Here is an 18,822-nt window from a genome sequence, read left to right on the forward strand (position 1 = left end):
TGCTACGAAAATAACAGTAGCGAATTCGTAGCTAACCCCTAGTAAAAGCCATTTAGCTACCACCTAGTTGGGTATTAGCATGAAATTCATGATCCAAAGGATCCACATAAGAGTTATGTTCAGTAAGAGTATGGAGCAACCAAACACTCTAATCTAAAAGTAGGAAATTCATGAAGTAGCAAAGTTACTAAATCTATGAAGGAATCATTCAAATGTTCCTAGCTCATTCAAAGGTTCCTTGTTCATTCATAAATAATCCAACTCAACACTCTAAAAAGTTAACCATTTAAATAGAATAGAAAACACATCTGAATCAGAAATCTAAGCCCTCTGGCCTCTGATTCTTTAAGCGAGTTGGATGTCCTCAGGCATAATAGTAACTCTCTTAGCATGAATAGCACAAAGGTTAGTATCTTCAAACAAACCAACAAGATAGTCTTTAGCAGCTTCTTGAAGAGCAGAAACATCACTACTCTAGAACCTCAGATCAGTCTTGAAATCCTTCGCGTTTCCCTCAGATCAGTCTCTGAAACGGAAGCTTCCTTAAGAAGCTCAATGCTCTTTTGGTACTCTTACGGATCTCACGAAGCGCAACGGTTCCAGGACGGAAACGGTGTGGCTTCTTCACTCCTCCCGTTGCCGGAGCTGATTTCCGAGCAGCTTTTGTGGCCAGCTTCTTTCATGGTGCTTTACCGCCGGTGGATTTGCGAGCCGTTTGTTTGGTACATGCCACGGTGATTGGATTGAAATGAGAGAGAGGGATTATGGTTTTGTTGATTTTGATTTGTGAGAGAATTGGGATTTTGTGTGATATAATATAGCAAAATCAGAGTTAAACTCTGAGAGTCAAAAACATAAAAGCCATATGTACCATGTTATCATAGCTTGAAGTGAAACACTTTTGGCAAAACTTGAAAATATAAGTGAAGGAGTGAATATAAAGAATACAACCTGCAAAACAGGTAAACCATAAAACAAAACAGTATTTTAACAATCCTGTTAAATATTTGCTCTTGACATTGAAATTGTGTTATGTACATATATAATACTATAAGTGTTATTATATTTAAATTGATTAATATATTTAATTTATCTTGAATCACATACCTTGTTCAAGGATTTCCTAAAATCTGGTGAAAGAAGATTGTTGAAATACTGAGTAGCCATAAAAGCTCCCAATGCACTAACAAGCAAGACTTGAATAACTGGCATAGTAGCCACTTCCAAAAGTTGTACAAAACCCATCTTTGCTTTTAATTTACTTGTGCTGCAACTGAACTATACTATACACACTTCATATGTTTGCTGCTTAATCTGAACACTTTACTTTGAATTTATTTGTATAGGTGAGAAAGATGAATGATTAACAACCAATGCTTACTTACTGAGATGACATAATATCTGAAGGAAAGAAGCTGTCTGACTTTGAGTATAACCAAGCACTTTTAGTGATCTTCCATCACATTCTATTAAAGGCGGTGGATCTGTGTTATGAGCTTTCTTTTTGGAAGGTCTTCTACCAGTAATATTCCTATTGAATTTGAATCATCATCAATAAGATCCACTTCATAGTCATCATCCTCGCTGTCGGAGCCTACACCTTCTAGATGAGCAAAATTTCCCCTAGTAATGTTGTGCAGTTTCGCTTCCCTTTGCCCAAGGCATTTTTCTCTTCAACTTTTTGCTCTTCATATCTGTGTTTTAGCAATTCCTCCAAGTAGTTTTAACCTTCTGAACTGCTCACAGAAAATATATTCTCTATTTCTGATTTTTCACTGCAGCCTCAATTTTATCAATGTATTCAAAATTTTCCACATTAGTCTTCTCCACTTCGAAAAACTCGAATAGTCAATAATTCGATTGTTTCTACCACGTGGAACCCTAATTGGTCCACCTCCCTTGTTCTGATTGCTTCTGTTGTTGTTGTTGGCGTGGTTACTCAAATGAGTTGTTAAATTGCCACCAGTGCAGTCAAAGCATTGATAGTTGTGGTAAAAGCCATGAATGTACCATCAAGCTATCCTTTTGTCACCGGTTGATCTCCCATGGCTGATCACGTTAGAAAAAGAACAGGAAAACCTGCTCTGATACCAATTAATTGACGCAAATGAAAGCAAAGTTTAGCAAATGTTAAATCTATATTGAAAAGAAACAAGTTTACAAGCAACAAACTTGTGAAAATAGGGTTCCGGAATGATTGAATGAGAATAAAAGTTAAGAGGCTACAACAGTTAAGTTTAATAAATACTAGGGAAATAACAAAACCCTGATGGGCCGAAAATCCAAAATAAAAAATAAAACAAAAGTTATTAAAATTGGGTTAAAATAAAAATACTATAGAAACCCTCCTAGATCAATTTTGTTATCTATTTGTATTCTAATTAAGGTTGTTTAAGGGTTCATTTCAAGTTGTTTTTATAGTGGTAGGTGATGCTTAGATAATCTCATGTTTCAATGATCTATGTGACTCAATTATTAAGAAATTTGTCTACAAATGAGAACTATTGGGTTTGTAATGTAATTGTTTGGTGACTCCCATGATCTTACAAAAAAGAATATCTTCTATATCTTTTTCAGCTCACTAAATCTATATTAGAAATAACTATCACCTAAACTAATATGTCATTAGAAACTACATTCCAGTCTAGGGATAGGAAATGAAACTGTTTAACAAGAAGCAGTGTTTGATTTACAAGAAATGAACTGTTTAACAAGAAATGAACTTACAATAATTGTTTGATTTACCTTCTATTATGGTTTTACTTTTTTTTTTTCTTACTCAACTTTATAGTGTTACTAAGATTCATGTTTTACAAATATAATTGTCTTGTCCCATGTTATATATACATGTTTGTCTTCCATTATCTCCATGACTTCTACTTTTCTCCTTTCACCTTTTTTTTCTTTCATTCTTTCTTTCCTTTTATTTTGGGTTTATATTTTCAAAAGATAAATTGGTTGATATATTCTCTAAAAAAGGTTGACACATGAACATGTATAATGTGGAAGATCATAATAATCGTATGCATCTTTTTTAGGTCATTGGAGTTTGTAATTGTTGGATTACTCTCATGATCTTACAAGCCTTTAATTTTTTTTTCTATTTCCAAGTTGTTCGGTGGTTGCCATATCGTACTTTATAATTTTATTATGAATAAATCAAACCCAAAAATAAAACCAACTAAGTATGCTGATCTATTTCAAAAATAATTTTAAAATACTAGGAACCGGACTAAATGTTCATTTTTTTAAAGGTTTAATTGCACTTTTCCTCCCTATTTTGCTAATTGTGCGATTTTGCACCCACTTTTTTTTTGAGCGATTTTGCACCCCTTTTTTTTGGCCAATTGTGTTTTGTTCAAAATCATCGTTAAAAGAGGGGAAAGGGGGCAAATGATGGGGTGCAAAATCGCTAAAAAAAAAAAGAAGAGGGGGTGCAAAATCGCACAATTGGTAAAAAGACAGGGGGCAAAAGTGCAATTAAACACATGAAGGTCCATCTAACCAAAAAGGGGGCAAAAGAGAGTGTTGCTTGAAAATCAGCTCTGGCAACCGGGGCAGTGAAGAAACCACACTGTTTCTGTCATGGAACCGTTGCTCTTCGTGAGATCCGTAAGTACCAGAAGAGCACTGAGCTTCTAATAAGGAAGCTTCCGTTTTAGAGACTTGTGAGGGAAATTGCACTGTTGTTTATGGTCTTCAAGAAGCTGTTGAAGCTTATTTTGTTGGTTTGTTTTAAGATATTAATCTTTGCGCTATTCATGCTAAGAGAGTTACTATTATGCCTAAGGATATTAATCCAGTGGCTTATATTTGATTAAGATGTTCCAAGTTAGGGTTGGGTTTCTGATTTATATGTGTTTTTTATTCTGTTTAGATGGTTAACTTGTAACAGTGCTATGATCCACAATTTCGTAGTGAGGAGGAGTTCTATAGGAACACATCCAACCATTTGGAAATTTTATAAAGAAATATTTCTATTCTAAGACAAATATAAAAAACACAGAGGGGAAGGGATTTATTTCATCCAAGAGCAGTATCTATATCAATTAATAAACATTCATAATATACAAATTATTTGTAAAATGGATAGAAATAAAGACAAAATTACAAGAAATCAAAATGAAAATAATAGGAGTAAAATTTTGTTTCCAGTGCAAGACTAATGGACTACTACATGAAAAACACACTTTACATTTTTCAATAGATAATGCACTTTTTTCCTATAGAAGGAAATAGGATATGTCTAGCTAGATACATGTTCTGAATGTCATCATTTTTGGAGGGACATGAAAACCAATTATGCCTGACTCTTAACATTGTTTTCTGGCATTAGTTGATTTATATGAGATCCAACAATGCCAAGAGGAATGTTTTTCATTAGATATTGTTTTCAGTAGACAGTAGTCACACAACCATTATCCACAGCACCTTAAAAGACGTACACTCTTGTAGCAAATATTTTCTGTTTTCATTAAAAAGTATAATGTAACTCAATAAGATAATAGCCACAAGAGGAATGTTGACCAAGCGGTGAGAGCAATGGCTGCAGCACTATATGCCCACAACAGAATAACTGAACATTCTTCATTTCCTACATCAAACACCTGAGCCATTGTACCTACATAATGTATCATCAAATTTTGAAGTTAGGAACAACAATATAATATAGGATTTAATTGATAAGCACTGATAGTCTATAGATTTTTGCACACTCAATCAAAATTAATCTCATGTAATGTATCTATGGCTAATGAGATAACAAGTAAATGTACTTCAATCAAAACAACTTCTATGCAAATGTGTAATCTAATCACTTACTAATACTCATTGCTGGTGGCATTGCATACTGCATCACCAATGTATATTGAAACAAAGGATCCACTGGGAGAAAGCCGTAATTAGCCGCAGCTTTCACAATAAATAATCCAATAACAGGCAGTACGAAAAGCCGAGTTATGATGATGCAGATGAGAGTCAATGGTTTTACACTTGATGATTTCAAGCCTGCAGTGAGGTTACCACCAAGCAAAAGTGTGATGCAAGGAATTGTTCCATTTCTGCAAAGAATTAAGTTTAAACAAATAATTATGTGGTTAGAAAAGAAGTAGAGACTTTGGATTATTTGGTTTTTATGAATAAATTAAGGCACATACCCAAGTAATTCAAGAGTGCTTTGGATTACTCTAAATGGAGCATTGTCTCCAATTATCAAGTTCCTTAACCATGCAACCGCACCAAAGAGGAAACCGAAAAACTGATTATGGATTTTGTAATTGTTAAATTTGAAACAAATGTAACAAAGCAGAGAAGAAATGAATCAAGAAAGAAAGAAGAAAAAGGAACTCACTACAGAAATTGCTGGTGGTGATATTAATTCCGCTAGAAGATGAGTTAGAACATCTATCATTCTTTTAAAAAATGATTGTTTCTCCTTATTCGATTCATGAGACTGATCTTGTTCATTAACCTGAAAATCAAGATAGTTGAGGACATTTCAAATTATCATTGTCTGAAATAAAGGTTGAAGGACTAGGATTCAAACCCCGATGAATTATAAAATTTTAACACAACTAATATACTAACATTTTCAATTAAAAAAAAAAAGTATAGCATAATCTGGCTCCCGAGGTCTTACGATTTGGCTTTCAGAGTCTTCAATATAACTCAACGGTGCCACTTCTATCACGGTGTTTTCATCGTCTTTTCCCTTTAGAAGGGGAGTATCTACATTTCCTTCAAGATCTTTGTTTGGTGTCTTTATGGTCTCAGCAGCCTCAAGTGCCTTAAATCTCAATGAGATGCTTCTTATAGTTTGATAAGTATAGGTCCATAAGAAAATACCACCAAGCTACAATCGAAATATTATCACAAGACAATACAATAAGATACACTGCATGCTATGTATAAGCAAAATCTGTTGGTGATTTCCAAAATAATGGAATCACTTTAGAACCAAAAGTTGTAACTCTTCATGGGAACCATTCATATACATTGGAACATTATTATTTATTATTAATAATGAACCATGACATTGATTCAAGTATATATGGTTATAACCTTTGGCAAAAGGGTGCTTAATGAATCATGGCATTGATTCAAGTTAAATAGGTGCTTTCTCTCATGTGAAGAGTCATATAATGCACTATAAATGCTTGACATTTGGGCATTAGTTGAATATACAAAAACCACACAACTACACACAATTTGGACAGAATTTTGTTACATTAACAACATAATTCTTCACAATTCTATTATTCTAAATCATCCATCAATTCTCTAATGCATGAGTGAATTGCTGGAACCATAAATCTGTAAAATACTGTTAGGAGATACGCTTGGTGTGGTTGTGCAATACACGTCAAGGAACTCATAGTATCCTGAAGGGGATTCGCCGGTCATTCCTATTGCATCCAATATACATTTATTGGTGGGGGCGAATCGAACCTAAAGGTTAGTGTGGCAACCCCATACACTTTGAGTTTTACATGCATGATCATTAAACATTTCAGGTTTCAAGTGCAGCAGCCTCTTCCCAACAAACAAGATATATAACAATCTTTAGGTTCGATTTCTATGGCTGCTTCATTGAAAGAAATGACTTCTGACTTTGTTAAGTTGGAAAAGTTTGATGGGGGAAATTTCATCCGGTGGCAAAAGAAGATGAAGTTTCTTCTTACAACATTGAAAGTGGCATACGTTCTGAATATGGCAAGGCCTGAGGAGAAGGATGATGAAACCGTTGCTGAGACAAGAGACAGACAGAAATGGGACAACGATGATTACATCTGCTTAGGACACATCCTGAATGGTATGTCTGACTCTTTGTTCGATATCTACCAGAGTAGCCCTTCTGCAAAAGACTTATGGGACAAATTGGAAACCAGATACATGCGTGAAGATGCAACAAGTAAGAAATTCCTTGTCTCTCATTTTAATAATTACAAAATGGTAGATAATAAGTCTGTTATGGAACAATTATATGAGATTGAACGTATTCTTAACAACTACAAACAACATAACATGAATATGGATGAAACAATTATTGTATCATCCATAATTGACAAACTTCCTCCTTCTTGGAAAGATTTCAAACGAACCATGAAACATAAGAAGGAAGACATTTCTCTTGAGCAACTTGGCAATCACCTTCGTTTAGAAGAAGAATACCGAAAACAAGAAGGTATTAAGAATCATGTTACTCAAGAGAAGGTTCATGTTATGGAAGAAGGAAATTCAAGCAAATCTTCCAAAAAGAGAAATCATGAAAATGATAAGTCTCATCATAACCACAATGGTAATAACAACAAAAAGAAAAGGAAAGGTGAATGTTACTTTTGTGGGAAAGAAGGACACTTCAAGAATGAATGCAGGTTCTTTAAAAAGAAGAACAAAGAAAAGAATTCAAGGGCAACAAATGATGATTTTGTTGCGGTCATTTCTGAAATCAACATGATTGAAGATGTTGATTCATGGTGGATAGACTCTGGTGCTACTCGCCATGTGTGCAAAAACAAGAAAATGTTCAAGACCATCAATAAAGATGTGAGTGTTTTGTACATGGGAAATGATTCAACTGTGCAAGTCCAAGGAAAAGGGACCATAGAGATTGAATTCACTTCTGGAAAAACACTTACTCTTAAAGATGTATTTTATGTTCCTGAAGTTAGGAAGAACTTGATTTATGTACCATTACTTAATAAGAATGGGTTCAAATCTGTATTTGAGGGAGATAAATTTATCCTCTCAAAGGGGGGTGTGTTTGTAGGAAAGGGATATTTGTGTGGGAATATGTTCAAATGTAATGTTGCAAATATTAATAATAATAATAATAATATGATTTCTGCTTATATTGTTGAGTCTTGTGATTTATGGCATATGCGATTGGGACATGTTAATTTTAGAAAATTGGAGGATATGATGAAATCAAATCTAATTCCTAATTTTGATAAAATTTTTGATTCATGTACTACTTGCATGTTGACTAAAATTACAAGACAACCTTTTAAAAGTGTTAAAAGAAGTTCTAGGGTGCTAGATTTAATTCATTCAGATGTATGTGATTTACATGGTTGGCCCACCATTGGTGGTAAAAAATATTTTGTTACTTTCATTGATGATTGCACTCGATTTTGTTATGTTTATTTAATGCATTCAAAAGATGAAGTTTTAGATAAATTCAAAATATTTAAAGCACAAGTAGAACTTCAACATGAAACTTTCATTAAATGCTTTAGAAGTGATAGAGGAGGAGAGTTCTATCATCCGAGTTATTTTGAATCCACTGGTATTGTGCAACAAGTAACTGCACCATACACCCCACAACAAAATGGAATAGCAGAAAGGAAGAATAGAACTTTGGTAGAAATGGTTAATGCCATGTTGTCCTATTCTGGATTATCTAAAGGATATTGGGGTGAAGCAATGCTAACAGCATGTTACATCCTCAATAGGGTTCCAAACAAAAGGAACAAAACAACCCCATATGAACTTTGGAAACAAAGAAAGCTTACTCTTAATTATTTGAAAGTTTGGGGTTGTAGAGCAATTGTGAAAGTGCCTGAACCAAAAAGAAAGAAATTGGGTGAAAGAGGAATTGAATGTGTATTTTTAGGCTATGCAGAAAATAGCAAAGCATACAGATTCTTGACTATTGAATCGAATGACTCATATTCTGTTAATACAGTAATTGAGTCAAGAGATGCAATTTTTCAAGAAGATAGATTTAACTCAATTTCTTATCCCAAGGATATTGTTCATTCTAATGTTCAAAATTTAGAAAACAATGAATCTGATATAGATACATTGGATGGTTCAGAACTTAGAAGAAGTAAGAGGATCCGGAAAGAGAAAGATTTTGGATCTGATTTCTTCATGTTTCTTGTAGAAGGAACAAGTAAATCCATAAATAGTTATGGACCAATTTGCTTTAACCTTGAGAGTGATCCGGTAACATATGAAGAGGCTATAAAATCTCAAGATTCAGCTTTTTGGAAAGAAGCTATTCAAGAAGAAATGGATTCAATTATGGGTAATAAAACTTGGAAAGTGGTAGATCTCCCACCCGGATCCAAACCGATAGGCTGTAAATGGATATTTAAAAGGAAAATGAAAGTGGATGGTACCATTGATAAATTCAAGGCTAGACTAGTTGCTAAAGGGTTTACGCAAAAAGAAGGCATTGATTATTTTGATACATATGCACCTGTTGCAAGAATTGCATAAATCAGAATGCTAATTGCACTGACATCCATCCATAAGTTTGTAATCCATCAAATGGATGTTAAAACTGCTTTCCTAAATGGAGAGTTGGATGAAGAGGTATATATGAAACAACCGGAAGGGTTTGTGATCAAAGGTCAAGAAGATAAAGTGTGTAAATTAATTAAGTCTTTATATGGGTTGAAACAAGCACCCAAACAATGGCACCAAAAGTTTGACCAAGTTGTGTTAGCCAACGGATACATCATAAATGAATCTGACAAGTGTATTTACAGTAAATTCCAAAATGGAAAAGGTGTCATGATTTGCTTATATGTAGATGACATGTTGATCTTTGGTACAAGTATAAATGAGGTTGAAGAAACAAAAGCTTTCTTATCCAACAATTTTGATATGAAAGATTTAGGAGAAGCTGATGTGATTTTAGGAATTAAAATCATAAGAGATGGTAACCATATTGGTTTATCCCAATCTCATTACATAGAAAAGGTGCTTCAGAAATTCAATCATTTAGATTGTAAATCGATCTCTACCCCATTTGACCAAACTATCAGTTTGCAACCAAACAAAGGTTGTCCTGTGGCACAACTTGAATATTCTAAAGTAATCGGATGCTTGATGTATGCTATGACTTGTACTAGACCTGACATAGCATATGTTGTTGGAAGGTTAAGTCAGTATACTAGCAATCCAAGTAAAGAACACTGGCACGTTGTGAAAAGAGTATTAAAATACTTAAAGGGAACAATGAATTATTGTTTAACATATAGTGGAGACCCTTCTGTTTTGGAAGGATACACAGATGCTAGTTGGGTAACGTATGTTGAAGATCATGCTTCCACAAGTGGATGGATCTTCAACCTTGGTGGAGGTGCAGTTTCTTGGGGTTCAAAGAAACAAACATGCATTGCCGACTCCACCATGGCTGCAGAATTTATTGCATTGGCTGCAGGGAGTAAAGAGGCAGAATGGCTAAGAAATTTATTGTATGACATACCAGTTTGGCAAAAGCCAATGGCGCCAGTATCCATACATTGTGATAGTCAATCCACACTATCAAAAGCTTATAGCCAAGTTTATAATGGGAAATCAAGGCATATTGGTTTAAGACATAGCTATGTAAGAGACTTGATTTCTAATGGAATAATTTCCATCATGTTCGTAAGAACAGAGAAGAATCTTGCAGATCCTTTGACGAAAGGTCTGACAAAGGATATGGTGTTGAAGACATCATTGGGGATGGGACTCAAGCCCATATCTAATTGATTACCAATAGTGGAAACTCAACCCACACTTGAGTAGCATCAAGTCTTGGGTTCAATGGTGAAAGTACACTATTAGAGTAATTGTAGTACTTGACAATAGATACATCCCAAAGGTAAAAGTACTTGGACCATAAGAAGAAAAAAGGTAGGATGAGGTTTTCCTCTTAATGGACATATAGCATATATTTGCTGGAATGCATACTTATGGGGCATTCCCGATATAGTCTACCTATGTGAGAATGAAGTTTGGCCGCTTCACGGAGTTCAAGGGCTTGACTCTTAAATTCTCATGAAAAGGGATATATGACACAAGGCCTTCTTAATGTGTCATCTTACAAGTCTCTTTATCAATGGTACCGAGATTCTATGTGTAAGTTATGCACACTTGTTCTAATGGATAGTTGGTTCAAAGCTTGCCTACCATACTATTTGGGAATGAACGAAAACTTAACTTACTAAGTAATGGTTCAAATCGCGAGATACCATTATCTAAAGGCATGAATTTCCGGATTTATGTGATTTAGTATTTTGAAAATGGTGGGGGATTGTTGGTGATTTCCAAAATAATGGAATCACTTTAGAACCAAAAGTTGTAACTCTTCATGGGAACCATTCATATACATTGGAACATTATTATTTATTATTAATAATGAACCATGACATTGATTCAAGTATATATGGTTATAACCTTTGGCAAAAGGGTGCTTAATGAATCATGGCATTGATTCAAGTTAAATAGGTGCTTTCTCTCATGTGAAGAGTCATATAATGCACTATAAATGCTTGACATTTGGGCATTAGTTGAATATACAAAAACCACACAACTACACACAATTTGGACAGAATTTTGTTACATTAACAACATAATTCTTCACCATTCTATTATTCTAAATCATCCATCAATTCTCTAATGCATGAGTGAATTGCTGGAACCATAAATCTGTAAAATACTGTTAGGAGATACGCTTGGTGTGGTTGTGCAATACACGTCAAGGAACTCATAGTATCCTGAAGGGGATTCGCCGGTCATTCCTATTGCATCCAATATACATTTATTGGTGGGGGCGAATCGAACCTAAAGGTTAGTGTGGCAACCCCATACACTTTGAGTTTTACATGCATGATCATTAAACATTTCAGGTTTCAAGTGCAGCAGCCTCTTCCCAACAAACAAGATATATAACAAAATCTATGTAGCACCATATACTTCTTATAGAAGACATGTCTAGTGTCCGACATGGCACTGACACAAGTGATTACATTCAATTAATTCATATTCTCAAATTATTATTGGTGTCGACGTGTCAGTGTCTTGTTCGGTGTCTATGTGTCAGTGCTTCATAGAGCAAAGTATAAAAATGTGATAGGATGATGATGCCTTACTGCCATAGAGAAAGATGCATATGAGAGTGCATTGCTGTGGCATACATCGCGTGCACCAAATGGACCTCCTTTCTCATTACATATTGCTGGGATAATTACAACTGGCAAGCCTCCCATGTTTCCTGGTTAATTAAAGCATAATTCATGAAATCAGACCATTTTAGATAACAGTTACAATTATTTATCTCTCACAATACCTGATGAACAAGCAGCAATAATAAGACCTTCTACTTTCAAGTTAGGTCTTAGTAATTTTACTAATAACCATCCTAAAATCCCTCCAATTAAGAAGGTGAGTCCAACATTAACAGGCATAAACCACCTGTATCAATCAGAAATAAACAAATTGATTACCGTGATAGCAAAATCAGAGTTATTTTCTGAGAGTCGAAAACTTAAAAGCCATATGTACCATGATATCATATCTTGAAGTGAAACACTTTTAGCAAAACTTGAAAATATAAGTGAAGGAGTGAATATAAAGAATGCAACCTGCAAAAGGTAAACCAAAAAAACAAAACAGTATTTGCTTTTCACATTGAAAATGTGTTATGTACATATATAATACTATAAGTTTTACTTATATTTATTTAAATTGATTAATACTATATTTAATTTACCTTGAAGCACATACCTTGTTCAAGGATTTCCTAAAATCTGGTGAAAGAAGATTGTTGAAATACTGAGTAGCCATAAAAGCCCCCAATGCACTAACAAGTAAGACTTGAATAACTGGCATAGAAGCCACTTCCAAAAGTTGTACAAAACCCATCTTTGCTTTTGATTTTCTTGTGCTGCAACTGAACTATACTATACACACTTCATATGGTTGCTGCTTAATCTGAACACTTTGAATTTATTTCTGTAGGTGAGAAAGATGAATGATTAACAACCAATGCTTACTTACTGAGATGTAGGGGTAAGGACCAATGGTGACATGACATAATATGGCACATGCATGACAATGTATAGTCACTACATCTTATATTTATCCCCATGTGAAATTCTTTAACATACCCTTCATAGTCAGTATTAGATATATGAAGTGTGATCTAAGTGGCATGGTAGCAGATTGGATAAGTTATGGGTCGGCATAAGAGTAAGACTACTAAAACTCTCATTTTAGGTCTATTAACAACAAAAAAATTATTTTTCATTAGATTTTACCGGCTAAAAGCATCTTAGGTAAATAAAAAAGATAAAAATATTAAAACTTGATATTAAAAATTATTGCATCGACTTTGTAACACTTATTTTTTTTTACGAAACCGTTTAAAACATTTATAAACACATTTTCAAATACTATTTGACTCGTATTTTTTAACATAATAATTGATTAATTGTTATAATTCTTCAAACACCGAAAGATCCTTCCAATTGCAAATTGCTATGTTAAAAGAAGTAATACAATTGGTTTTTATCGACATTTGATTTATTATTATTCAAAAATAAACCTAAAGTCACTCACATAAAACTAGTGTACTCTAATTTGATGGTTTATTCATTATTAGTGGATTTAGAAATAACAATTGGTTTGAAACTTTAGTACTATATGAGAATCCAAAAGAATTAGTAGTCCAAAAATGCTTGGAATGGGGACAATTAAGCATAATTAATAGAGACAAGTTTTATATATACATGGTGATTCTTAGCACAATTTTTTTTGTCTAATTGTTGCTACAGTGTCCACATGAATCAATCTTTATCACGTCCCAGACAAATCAAATCCCACCTCCCCCAAATTCAAAGGTGATTTAAAGTTGTACTGCAACTGTATTATTTATTATTATAATTACTACTATTATTTTTTTATTGTATGATCTCTTATTAGCCTGTTATATGCATTTTATTTTCAATTCAATAATTCGGGCTTATATTGTTGAGTTAAATATGAGTTGGGTGGGGGATGTAGTATTGAAGTCTCTTGGTTATGGTCCACCACCATGGCAGATAAGTTTCCTTTAATATCTTATGAATTAGATCCTATTTTAGCTTCTTGTAAAAGGAGCTGACTTAGGACTAGAGACCAAGACATCCTGGTTTGGGATAGCACCAGAGATAGTAAAACAAATGGGATTATCAGAATTATAGGAATTCATCCCATCCTTAGAGAGAAGAGAGCTAGAAGCCATTGCAGACAGTTCACGATCATTTAAGTTGAAAGTGATTGGTTCATTGGCTATATTCGCAAGATTACTTTGAATCATCATAATATTGTCTGTCACATTTCCAATGCTATAATCAACTGTTGTAGCTTTTCCTCTACAACCATCTGCTATCTTAGCATCCTCAATAGTTTCATAGCAGTTTTATTCACCTCCACTTGGTCAGTTGCAAGTCTCTTGCATTTCTGAATAGAGGGGCCAATGACTCCACAATTTTTACAGTATAAAGGATATTTCTCAAACACAATCCCCACATAGAGGCATATATCAACCAAAACACGTGCATAATGGACAAATAGACGGTTTTTTTGTGGATTCATCAATGGAAAGAGAGGGGTGCCCAAACTAGAAGTAATTTCAAAAAGAAATGTTGGTCTCCAATGCTCTTGGGGGAGGTTCATAATTTGAATCCAAACTTGTGCATGTAAAAGTTTTTGCTTGGAAGGATGGAAGTCCTTTGTCCAACACGAAAACCTCAAGATGCCTAGTTTGAGATTCAACAACCTTAAAGACCATAATTTTTGCATCTCTTTAACTGTGTTGAATAGAAGTGCAAAGAATCCTTTGCAAAGGGGCACAATATTCGAATTTTTCAAATTTGGCCATAGAGAGGACATTTTCTTGTAGAGATCGCATGTGGTTAGGGGAGAATCCCCCTTTTGAAGAGTTAACCTAGCGTGTAAGCTTCAATGACCATCCTCTACTGGCAGAGGACATTTTCAAATTTGGCGATAGAGAGGACATTTTCACACTAACAGAGCCCCCTTTAACCGTTCTTGGGGGAAGCTGGCATAGAGGCAAATCGCAAGTATTTGAAACTGCCTGAGAAAAGGATTTTTTCCTCTGGGGCCGCGGCGGAGCTAGGAAATTCCATTGGCAAAATTAAGCTAATTGATTCAACAATATAAACAACGAAATAAAGTGTGAAACCAATACCAACACTGACGAGCGACATAGCATGTAACAAAAACTTCAGAAAACCAAAATGTTCTAGAATAAGAACACCAATATCTACCAAGAAATAGCTTCGTAAGCAGAAAGACGTACCAGAGAAGTAGAAAGGACAACCGATTGTAGCACTGATGAGTAACTATTCATAGAAAGGAATGAATGGAAAACCATAGAAGCAACACCGAATCTTCAACAAAGGAGAAGAACCTTGAAGAAGATCCGGAGGCACATTGGAAAACTGTAGAGAACCACTGTATGAACCACTGACGAACACCGGTAACTATCGCCGGCGTTAGTTAGAACACCATATCGAAGGAAAGAGAACGAAGCGTTCTCCTCTAGTAATCATTTGAAATTACTTTTACTAATCCAATAATTCATAAGGAAATGTCCACTTAGTAATCTAGAGTTTAGGCGGTCGGTAAACTAAGTCAGGCTAAAGATTGTTCCAGCCAGGATTCGAAATCATTTTCTTCCAAATGAGTTGTATTTTTTTCTAAGAATAATTTGTATTTTGTGGAGGCTTATTAATCATTTAAGCTCAATGTGGTGTTGATATTTTCTCATCTTCAAATCCTAAACTATTTTTTTTTAAAAACATATCATATCTCCAATTTTTAGTTAAAAAATAAGAAGGGGCCAAAACTGTTAAATTTTAAAATACAGGGACGAAAACTGCAAAATATTGAAAATTAAGGATCAAAACTGCAATTAAGAAAGTAAAAAACTATTTCAATTTATTTATTTGTTATATTTAGAAGAAAATATCTTGTAGTTGTAAAAATTTATTACAATTTCAAAAATTCGTTTGGAATTGGCTATCCGTATGATGTTCCATTCAAATGCAAACAACCGTCGATAAAATCTACATCAACGGTTCATATCATCCCTTTTCACCATCCTAAATATTTTCCAAATTTTCATAATTCCTGTGTTTACCCTTACCTTCATAATCTCACCCTTTATATATCACACCAAGTCCCAGTTTCCTCTCAATGAATCCCAAATCCCAAACCCTAATTTCATTCGTATTTCAATCCAGTCAACCGCCATGGCACGTACCAAGGAAACAAGTCGCAAATCCATTGGAGGCAAAGAACCGTGCAAACAAATAGCCATTAAAGGAGCTTGGAAATTAGATCCGACAACCGGAGGAGTGAAGATGCAACATCGTTTCAGCCTCAAAATCATTGCACTTCGTGAGATCCGCAGGTAATACAGACACATCATATTGTTACTGAATTTATTACTCATCCATATGAAAGTTATATGCACAGAAACACACAAGATCTCACTAGTCTCGAGTTTCATTCCTTTACACTCTCAATCTTGCAATAAATCCTTTTACCATTTGATGATATATTACTCCATTTTGGGATCTCTAATAGATGAAAAGATCTAAAAATATGACATATTGCTACTACATAACAATAAATTATAAAATTGAGAATCAATACAGGGCCCAAAAACCATCTAAAGTCCAAATAGCACTGTTAATAACATGTGGAAACTTACCAACAACTGGATCAAAATCAAGTCTCATTTTTTTTTTTGAGGGATCAAGTCTCATTTCTTAGGGCTCACTATATCTCAATTTATTAAATTTGTTTAAATTGAGAGATAGAGCGTCTGAAGCCATGATATTTGGTTTTGATCCCGTTGTGTTTAAGTTTTCACATGGTAGCAACATTGGTCCTTGGACTTTGGATGATTTATGACTCCGTATTGATTTTCCCAATTTTATAAGAATTCTTCTCTTCTCCTAACTCATTTTGCTCGCGCCCAATTGAAATATCAAAAATATTCATATGTTACTTAACTAATGCAAGTGTTAAAATCTGCGCAACTTAAGTCACGCAACATGAGTTAAGTTGCGCATAGTTATTCTAATTTATTTATCCACGCTATTCTAATTTATTTATTTACATTATACTAATTTATTTATTTACTTTATTCTAATTTATTTATTTACTTTATTCAAATTTATATTCGAATTTATTTATTGAATACGCAATCATAAAATAAATGCAACAATTAACAAAAATAATAGATATAAAATATCATTTTATTAATATAATTCTTATTACATTTACAATGGGGTAAAACTAAATTTGCGGAAAAAAAACCACCGGAAAACCTACCTATCTGGGGTAAAACTAAAAAAAAAACCACCATAAAACCTAGCTTGTTGTGGTAAAACTAAAAGAAATCCACAAGAAAACCAGCCTTCTTGGGGTAAAACTAAATCTACACATTTAGGTTTACCCTTGAGGTAAAACTAAATCTGCTTCGTTTTACCCCAAGAAGGCTGCTCACCAATAACTTTTTTACCCCAAGATTGACCTCTGTTTACACCTAAATAAAGACTAAAAAAAGAAGAAAAATACACCAAAATAAAGCTAAAATAAGAAAGAAAAGAAAGAGATTCATAGGGGGAGATAGTGAGGAGGAGAGTGAGAATGTGAGATGGTGTGAGAAAATGGGGAAGTTTGGAGGGGTATTTATAGGTATGAATGGTAACATAGGTTATAAGTACCATAAATGTAGTCAAAAAACGTGTAAAAGTTGTAAAAAAAACGTGTAGAAGGTATAGGCTCATACGACAAGGATGACAATTATGAAGTGCATCTTACTGATGGTGATTCAAATTCAACTGTAACTACTACTGCTAGAAGACCTTTCAAAAAGAAAGCTCATAACACAGATTCATCACCAAGTCAGGGAGATTCTTTCCTGCAGATTTTAATGAGGTGTGGGGTCAACCTCCATGCGTGATTTCTGAATTTCTAGCACAATAAACACAATTTGGTTAGCAAACATATATATATATATATATATATATATATATATATATATATATATATATCAAGCAAAACAGAGAATAATCCAACTGCACAACTTTACGATTCGGGAAATTTTATAGTGATAAGTTGACATGTTTTTGTGGCAAAGTTATGATTACCGATTTTATACACTGGTGACAATAATGAAGCTTGGATGGTATTTTCACAAACATGTTCAATGAAAAAGAAGTGTACTATGAGTAATCAATCTAAAACCTGCAATAAACGTTTATTTTTCATGAAATGTGAGACTCTTCCTCACGCTTATATAGCAACAAGAAGGTATTTCAAATTCATTACAAAGTAAAAGATGATCGAAAAACTTTTGTAATAAAAGTTATCACATAAAAAAAAAAAGAGGTGATCACATAAGATAACAATATTAATATATAAGTGATTTTTTGTAATTCACTTAGCATGCAACTAATTCAAACGGAACGGTAGAATATATAATGTTTTGAATGTTGTTCAATCACGTAAACCAAATTGCATAATATAAAAAGTGTTCTATAATTGAAAAAAAGGAAAAACCAAAAATAGGCTAAAAAACACTAGCCCAAGAGACCTGCTTAATACACATAACAGAAGAGTTTTGAGATAACTTGTAAAGTAAGAAATTATCCATCTACGTTTTCGTCCTCATCTTCCTCAATTCCTAGCGCTGTCTGCTTGCGGATTGGACATAAATTCTTCAACTCCAACCATTGTTTGATGCAGTCAAGATGAAAGATATGCACACAATCAAGTTACCAACTCTCTCGCCCTCCACATAGTCCTCCTAATAAACATGAAAAATGACGACTACGAGACTCGCACAATCTAATGTTTTTGGATTTTAATATTTAGTTCAACTATTCTTACAAAATAAACTTGTTCGAATATCATAGTAACTTTGTCAAAAACAAAAGAATATAGGTGTTTCTTTTTATAAAAAAAAAATAATTAAGATTTTATTTCAACGCGGGACTTTGATTTTCTCAATATCATATTGTT

At 33.9% G+C, this 18,822-nt stretch overlaps 1 protein-coding gene and 1 pseudogene across 1 annotated transcript; both read right to left on the reverse strand.

Annotated features, from left to right (window-relative positions):
* Positions 1 to 321: 321 nt before the first annotated feature.
* LOC11408590 (histone H3.2-like) lies at positions 322 to 739 on the reverse strand (annotated as a pseudogene).
* A 3,368-nt stretch (positions 740 to 4,107) lies between these two features.
* LOC11405800 (protein PIN-LIKES 7) lies at positions 4,108 to 12,821 on the reverse strand. Its single transcript, XM_024783652.2, has 9 exons — positions 12,505 to 12,821; positions 12,283 to 12,362; positions 12,068 to 12,192; positions 11,871 to 11,992; positions 5,639 to 5,851; positions 5,351 to 5,470; positions 5,157 to 5,257; positions 4,822 to 5,060; positions 4,108 to 4,621 (listed from the first exon to the last, which is right to left on the reverse strand). The coding sequence occupies exons 1-9, from the start codon at positions 12,640 to 12,642 to the stop codon at positions 4,494 to 4,496; spliced, it is 1,266 nt and encodes a 421-aa protein (XP_024639420.1). The 5' UTR covers positions 12,643 to 12,821; the 3' UTR covers positions 4,108 to 4,493.
* Positions 12,822 to 18,822: the final 6,001 nt, after the last annotated feature.

Source organism: Medicago truncatula, chromosome 5 (genome assembly GCF_003473485.1).
Source record: "Medicago truncatula cultivar Jemalong A17 chromosome 5, MtrunA17r5.0-ANR, whole genome shotgun sequence".
Lineage (NCBI taxonomy): Eukaryota > Viridiplantae > Streptophyta > Magnoliopsida > Fabales > Fabaceae > Medicago > Medicago truncatula.

Excerpts from the sequence above, each read along its gene's own strand:
- LOC11405800 (XM_024783652.2), bottom strand. The coding sequence starts at position 12,642 with ATGGGTTTTGTACAACTTTTGGAAGTGGCTTCTATGCCAGTTATTCAA. Across the intron at positions 12,193-12,282 it reads CTTCAAGATATGATATCATG|GTGGTTTATGCCTGTTAATG; the intron begins GTACATATGGCT and ends TGATTGATACAG. Across the intron at positions 5,852-11,870 it reads ATGCATCTTTCTCTATGGCA|CTTGGTGGTATTTTCTTATG; the intron begins GTAAGGCATCAT and ends TTTCGATTGTAG.